Consider the following 7,885-nt stretch of genomic DNA (forward strand, 5'->3'; position numbering starts at 1 on the left):
GTAGGCTCCGCCCACCTCTCCTTTGTCCCGCCTCCTCTCGCGCCCCAACCGTCGCTCCAACGGACGCCGCGGATAATAGAGCAGGGCTCGGGGATTCCTAGAAGGGCATTTCTTTTCCTTATGAGATTATTTCTTCACAGCCGCCTTAGTTTCTGCCTCGCCGCACGCGTGGAGCCTGTAAGAAGCTGCAGGCGCCCAGCCCGGGCCTAGGGGAACCGCAACGGTCGGGGGGGGCGAAACCTTTTATTGGGACTAAGCGGGTGGACGGACAGCGTTGTCGAAGAGGAATTCGAACTGAACAAAACCCTCGGGAAAGAGGTGGCCGTTAAAATAAAATAAATATAAAGCAGGTGGGGAGCTGAGAATGAGAGAATGAGAATGAGCACGAAGTGACCTTCCCCTCAGGTGCCGGAAGCGGTAGAGGTCGGGCACTTCATCTTTCTTTGGGGCGAAGTTGAACTCGCGGCCCTCCAGATGTTATGGACTACAGTTCCCATCATCCCCTGCCATCATCTTATAGGCTGGGGTGGTCATGCTGGCAGGGGATGATGGGAACTGTAGTCCATAACATCTGGAGGGGCGCGAGTTTGACACCTGTGGTCGCAGGAAACTGCCCCGAGTCCAGATAGCCACGAGACGGTTTGCCCTGGAATGTGTCACGTGGAGCAAACGAATGGGACGCTTGTGTGGGCGGGGCTGCTGTCACGGTTGGGCTCCTCTCGAGTAAGCGCCCCTGGACTCGTGGTGCCGGCTTTGAGAGTCTGGAGGGCCGATCCACCCCGCCAGAGCGTGACCTGGGGGCCCTGGGGTTCATCTCCCTGAGGGCTTAGACTACCTCTCGATGTTGTTGTGAGTGTAAAACTGTGGAGACAGATCTATGTCCCTTGTACTCAATTCGTGCGAAGGGGTGGTGGATTAAGGGAAAGGCTCCAGGAAGAGGCGCGGTGGCGGATGGAGTGCTCCACCACCCGCTTCCTAGAGCCTGACCTGCGAGCAAGCTGCTTGGCCTCTGGCTGGCTGGAGACCGAGCACCTGCATGGGGAGGCTGCCACCCACCCCACCTCCGAGCTGACCCCTTCTCGGAGCGATGGAAGTGAGGTTGAGGAGTGCCCAGTCGGGCCACAGCAGGCTGCTGCCAGACCACCCCACCTCCATCACAGCCTGCTCTAAGAAGGTGCCAGCCCGGAGGTGGGGTAGGTTCCGCAGGCCTGCTGGGCACCCCTTGGCACCGCCCCGCCAGGCTGCCTGAGACCGCTACCGTCTCAGGTAAGGGGGGGTTCGTCTCCGGGCGCCATTTGACCCCCATATGGCTCTGGTTTAACGTTCTATGTAAGTGAACATGATGCTCATTGGAACCAGCCCATCCAAGTTATGGTTCCTTTTAAATAGCAGCTCGAAAGCTCCTTTTCTCTGTCTAAAATGTGTGATGATAGTGCATTGAAGATAACCCAATCATTTATTTGTGTTGTAGTTTTTACAATCGGCAATTGTGGAACTGTAGAAGTTTTTTTTCTCCAAACAAAAGGAAACCATATGTAACTGCTGCCTAGCAATATGGGACTGCCTCTCTTTTTAAACCAAAAATGTTGCAAGTTAACCCTGTTTTTAGCTGGACTATTGAATAAAGAACAACTCCTATGCAGATTTCTTACCACCTCTTCTTGTCCTTATGTGAGGAAGAAAACCAGTGAATATGAATGTGTGGACCAAGAAAAGTATGGGAATTTGGTCCGCCATCTCACATCCCTCAAAGGTAGTTCTCCAACACCAGACTCATTGTTTGAAGAAGACAATATGCTCTATGGACCAATCAGTAAACATAAGCACGTAGGGAACGAGGCTGAATCATACGTTCCTCTCATGAATCCTGCAAAGAACTCTCTGCTCAGGAAACCTTCTCAAACACCACCTCTGCAGATTGATTTGCAAAAAGGCAAGATGGCCAGCGTGACAACTGTTCTGCAGCAGACCATGCCACTAGATCAGGCCTTTTTCCTAGAGAGATGGAAACAGCAAATGATTCTGGAACTCGGACAAGAGGGCTTTGCAGAATACACTAAACGTAAGCAACCAAATTAATTGATTGTATGCCAGAACACTTATTAAAGGCACAAAAGCAGAGCGATTGGAAAGGTGTCATCTTTTGTAAAGTGATTTACTGCTAACCAACAGGGTATTAGTGCGAAGTATTTTACAACACTGATTTACAACAGCCCCACTTTTTAATGTCCCAAATTAAAATACAACAAGAATTTCTGCATGAGCAGCAAATCTTGAAGGTATTGGTGTGTGACCTGGCCCCTCGCTGTGTGTTGAAAATCTTGAATTGAAATACCTACTGAAGGTAGTAAGTTTTTTTCTTATTTTGCAGAGATTTTTCAACAAGGTAAGCTCTTCCATGCAGCCCTGGAAGCATTATTATTAGCTGAGGAACAGCCTGTGAAAGAGCAGGAAGACTACAGCAGCAGCTCTGGCTACCTTGCTAGTGTACAGCATGTGCTCCAAGATGTCTCTGGAGTGAGAGCCATTGAAAGCGCAATACAACATGAAGCCCTTCAGTATCAAGGTCTAGTGGACTGTGTGGCAGAGTACAGGTGAGAAACTCATTTTTAGCAATGCAACGGACATGGTCCAGCCACAGTTCAACATTTTGGAGTCCAGTTCAGGCTAAGTGGCAGGATTGGCCTTCCCCATAAAATCCCAGAGTCAAAAGCACTTATTTGGCTGGACCATGCCTTAAACATTTAAAACTGTCTTTAGATTTACAGCATGGCTTGTACTGAAAACCCAGACAGAGCAGACTGAGAAACTCAGGACCTCCCAACCCCTGTGTGTGAGCTCCTCCTTGCTCCCATTTCACTGATGAGCTGAATCTGAGAGCTGCTTGTCTAAGGTTGTGTTTTCAGTTAATTGTGATGTTTGTTGGCTGTTCCAGGTTTTCTGGGCTGTGCCAGGTAGTTCTGATCCTAACGTTTTGCGCGTGTCTGTGGCTGCCATCTTCACAGACATGTTAATGTGTCTTGAAGATGCCCACCGTATTTGCAGATGAAATGTTAGGACCATAGCCACACAGCTGGAAAACCCACACAACAGCCAGTTGATTCTGGCCATGAAAGCCTTCGACAATAATGTGATCTTTGTTTCCAATTTTTTTGATACTCTACCAGTATACTCTACGTACCACACAGTACGGGTAGAAACAGGCTGGGCTCCTCCTCCCTGGTTTCTGGGAGTTCATTCATAGGAGCAGAGAGTGGGTTTAACCTGTAATGAGAAGGTGCCTGCAAATACATCCTTTTACTTTTCTCCCTGTGAGTGAATAATTGTCATTTGTTTCCTGGGGGTGGGGGAGGATTTAAAATAGAAACTGGGGACAAAATATAGTTGCGGGTTTCTAATAGTGCAATCCTGTGCAGAGTTATTTCAGTCTGCCTGTTGAAATCAGTGGGCTTAAGACTGTAGTAACTCTTTTTAGGATTGTACTATAAATCATACTCTTCTGCCCTGTTGTGTATTGGCAGGAATCGTGCACTGAAAGTGCAACACCCTCCCTATTCCTCTATCCGCCCTCTCCAAGATGACGCACGCCTGGCACAAACCACCCCTCCCCCATCCACCCTCTCCGCCCCACACACCAACCTGGGATGGGACAGGTTGACATACTGCCAATGTCAAAATGGCAAGTGAAGTGACATTTGCTAGTTACAGGATTAAGAGTGGATGGAGTGGGATACTTTAACAGCCTCTCAAGTGATACTTATACTCATGGGAGAACTTCTTATAGTGATGGGAGGAAATCTCCAGAACTAGGGACTTGAAACTAGCTTCGGAGGCCTCTGAGAAGCAGTGAGACCTCTGCCTCTGGGGCTTAGCATGGCAAGGACACTTATTTGCGGGTGCAGAGGAGAACATGGGCTCATCCTACAGTTGCCCCAGTGAGATTTCAGACAAGACCCGCCGCCCAATCAGTAGCTGATCATGTCGCGAACCAAAAATTGAATTATGTTTTTATATTGCATTGAAACAGGGGGACATTATGTGTCATCGACTGGAAGACTTCAGGGAAACCAAAGCCACTTCTTCGGAATACCTTTGACAATCCATTGCAGATTGCAGCATACGTAGGAGCCATTAATCATGATGCTAATTATGACTTCCAGGTCAGTAACTTCACTCATCTTATGGCAAAAATTGCATTTGAATCTGATACTTTCCATCCTCCCCTGGAACTGAGTCTCTCTTTTTTGTCCCATGGAATGCTGAATTAGTCCCTGATTTGAATGGCCCACACACTGAAAGGGCAAAGGTTCATTAGGAAGTCCATTTGGGATAGGAAGGAGGGAGAGAGAACATGCTGCTATCTTGCTAGCTAGGAAGAGTCTGTGTTACTAACTTCCGAGAAGAGGCAGGATATTAGACCTGACAGTATCAGACTAAGGACAGACAAGAAGTGACACAAATGGTTGGAGGGATCACTAATTTTATAGCCCCCTCTAGCTGATCATTTGCCTGCCCCCTACTGGGTCTTCTTCTCGGTTCTTTTGTGCATTAGACATTCCTACATCCAACGCTTTACAACCCTGGTAGGACAAGGCGAAGAATAAATTTGAGCGTACAAACTTGAACAAGACCCTACCCAGCTTCTCCAGGCCCATCTTGTCCACTTGGTGGGTTTTTCCCTTGTATAAGGAGAAGTCCACAGAAATTGCATGTCTGATACTGAATGATTTGACTTCCTCTCAATCTCAGGTTGACTGTGGACTCCTCGTGGTTGCCTACAAAGATGGCTCTCCTGCCCACGCTCACTACATAGACTCTGGGCTGTGTTCTCAGTATTGGAAGAAGTGGCTGCTTCGCCTGGAGGAGTTCAGAGAGAAAAGGAAAGACGGTGGGACGGTGTGATGGTTCTGATCTAAGGGCTGCATTCTTAAAGGGTGTGGTTAAGTCTGAATTCTGTTCACTTGAATATCTGATTAGATGGCAAGAGCAGGGTCGTTTCTGTGGTGGTGCATCCTTTCTGAGATTGAAGAGTCTAGATGGCCTCTTGGTGTTTTGAGGGGCTGCTGACAATTGAAAAGACAGGGAGATGGATGGAGCAATAGCGAAGGAGGATTGGGAAGGCATGGGCTCAAGCTCAAATAAAACCAGTTGTACAGTGGTGATGGCGTCAAAGAAGGAATACTTTTCTGCCACCATTGCAACCACACAGTGTAGACCTACAGAACTCTTCTGAATGGGCTTACTGAGTGGCTGGTGGAAGCAAATCGGAATAACAACGATCGCTTCCGGCCTTACATGGATCCTCCTAACATCCCCAATCGGGAAACCGACAACACTGAAAGAGAGCACAGTGGAACGTTTCGTCAGGACCCCCTGCCCTCTTTGCTGGGACAGTAGAGACACGTAAGCACCTTTGATGCCATCAGCAACCAAACCACTAATTTGGTCTTTCCGCAAGGGTTTGTGAACCCAGAAGAGCACTGAAGAGCATTCCAGCCAGATGAAAAGATTGACCATTCATTCATGAGGTTCATCATTATTGGGAAATAATTAAATTGTCTATAAAAGTCTACGTTGGTTTGCAGTGGCCTAGTGCCCAAGACTGGCCCTTGACAACAGGTGCCGTGAGACTCTCTGAAGCTTAGTTGACATTTTAGTTCTCTTGTTTGTGTGGCTAAGTACTAAATGCGTTTCCGTGGCAGAGAACAAACTCAAAAACTTGAGGGTGAAAGAACCCCAGTGGTTATTTTTCTTATAAAAGGGCAAAGATGGCCCTGGACAGGCAGAGGAGACCCGTCACTAAGGGGATGATTCAATTTCAGCAAATTCAGCAGTCTCAATTCACTCCGAGGTCAAAGTGGGTCAGCTGAACAGAGGGGGTTTCCCTGCTCAGTGCTGCCGCCATCCCCCCTCTGACCCATGGAGCAGGAGGCTGCCTTCTCTGTGGGGCAGAGGGAGTTTCCCTGCTCGGCGCTGTCGCTCCTGCAGTGCGAGAGCCGGCAGCACCAGGCAGGCCACCGCCGCCATTCCCCTCCGCCCGACGGAGCCCCAGGCCTTTCAGGCAAGGGCTGGCTGAGGGAAGCCAGAGGAAGTGGCAGGGCTGCCACCGGCAGCACCATCTGTGTGGGCACCACATGACCTGGCGGGGGCGCACCTGGGGCAGATTTCCCCATTGGCGCTACGCCACTGCCCCCCGCCACCCTTGCCAGGATGGAGATGTGTAGGCAGGTATAATATCGTCATTAGTATTCCCGCAGAGGTTCACGAACCAATTTTTTCCCCTGGAGGAGGAGCGATGAGCATTTCTACAAAATTAACAGTCTGAGCATTCATTCGTGAGTCTGAGCATTCACTGGGAAATCACAACATCTGTAAAAATCTACCTAGGTTTGCAGTGGCCTAGCAGTAGGGAGACCCCCCGTGCGGGGGCAAGGAAGGAAATTAGTGGGTGGAAGGAGGGGCTTCAAGAAGGCGCATTAATAGCACCGGGATTATCACTGTGAATCCAGAGGCATTTACAGGCCGCAACAGAGCGTACACGCAGTAATTTTCCTGACATTTTCTGAGCTTGAGGATGAAGGAATAGCTTGGGAGATGGGTGAAATTGACATACTTCACATCTTGCCACTCTAGGTGTTTCAAGATACCTACTGTGATGTGAAGCAAATTGATCACTTTTGCTCTCTTGGTGGACTGTGCAGCATTCACAGGGATCAGCTAGGTGGGGTGAGATTACCCAGCATTCAAGACTGGCCCTTGACAACAGGTGCCGTGAGACTCTCTGAAGCTTAAGTGGCATTTTATTTCCTCTGTATGTGTGGCTAAGTACTAAATGCGTTTTCGTGGCAGAGAACAAACTCAAAAATTCAAGGGTGAGAGAACTCCAGTGGTTATTTTTCTTTGCCTAACATGTGAGAAGTACAGGATAGTGAAAGCAGAAGGCTCCTGGATGGGTCATCATTATGTGCTATGTTGCCTTCCAGAAAACACAAGAGAGACAAGCAACTATGCAGAGCAGTGAAACTCTTTCTCCAGACACTGGAAAATTTTCCACTGACACACTAAAAAGTTGCCAAAAATTCCTTGCCAGTGTTCTTTGATATTCACACACAGCACTCAAGTTCAATTGACAAAGTGCACAACTAGTTCATTTTGTCTTTTGGTAACACATGGGAGTTTCGCACATGTTGAAACATCAATATTTTGCCTTGTTCCAAACGCATGGAGGTCTTTGGAGTTCTGGCCGGCGGAGGAGGAAGAGTGCTCTGCAATCCATTGTGATTATTTTTCTAAGCACTTACCAAATAAAATTTTTTGCAACCATTATGACTTAGACGCCATGTTAGCAGTGACAGGATCTGATGGTCCCAGGGTCCTGATTTCTCCAGTTGTATGAGAGACCTTTCAGCTTGTTCAGTCTAGAGATGTGGAACATACCAAATGGTCTGTACAAACCTTGCCCCCACTTGGCTGCTTAAATCTGCCATGGGAAAGCAGAGTGGATCTGTGTAACAGTAAATGCTGGCACTCAGTTCTATCAAGCGCTACCAGCAGATCCCAGAGAGGTTGTGGAAACCACAAGCAGGTGCCTGGAGGCAGTTCTGGAATGAATGAGTGCTAACAAACTGAAACTTATTTCCAGCAAAACAGAGGTGGTACTAGTGAGGGGAAAGCCTGACTCTGGAAATAATGTTGCTGCCCCCTTAAAGCAGCAGGTTCATACCTTGGGGGTAGCTCCTGGACACAGGCCTTCTGTAGCATAAACATTTGGCAGCATTGGCCAAGGATGCCTTTCCGCAATTTTTGGTAGGCAGCTGCTGCTCTTCCTGGGCTGAAAAGATCTTGCCATTGTGTTGCATGCCGTAGAAAGATCTGGATCAGAGTA

The 7,885-nt window shown here is 48.4% G+C and overlaps 1 protein-coding gene across 4 annotated transcripts; it reads left to right on the forward strand.

Annotated features, from left to right (window-relative positions):
• The first annotated feature begins 42 nt into the window (after positions 1–42).
• On the forward strand, positions 43–7,326 carry MGME1 (mitochondrial genome maintenance exonuclease 1). Of its 4 annotated transcripts, none has more exons than XM_048515397.1 (5): positions 43–352; positions 1,486–2,062; positions 2,372–2,594; positions 4,028–4,160; positions 4,750–7,326. In XM_048515397.1, exons 2-5 carry the CDS (start codon positions 1,555–1,557, stop codon positions 4,900–4,902), a joined length of 1,017 nt encoding a protein of 338 aa, XP_048371354.1. In that variant the 5' UTR covers positions 43–352; positions 1,486–1,554; the 3' UTR covers positions 4,903–7,326. The 4 variants fall into 4 exon arrangements, with proteins under 4 accessions (XP_048371354.1, XP_048371355.1, XP_048371356.1 ...); XM_048515398.1 differs by having other exon boundaries at positions 43–320; XM_048515399.1 differs by having other exon boundaries at positions 43–318; positions 1,472–2,062.
• The last annotated feature ends 559 nt before the right edge of the window (positions 7,327–7,885 follow it).

Source organism: Sphaerodactylus townsendi, linkage group LG14 (genome assembly GCF_021028975.2).
Source record: "Sphaerodactylus townsendi isolate TG3544 linkage group LG14, MPM_Stown_v2.3, whole genome shotgun sequence".
In the NCBI taxonomy this organism is placed as follows: Eukaryota; Metazoa; Chordata; class Lepidosauria; order Squamata; family Sphaerodactylidae; genus Sphaerodactylus; species Sphaerodactylus townsendi.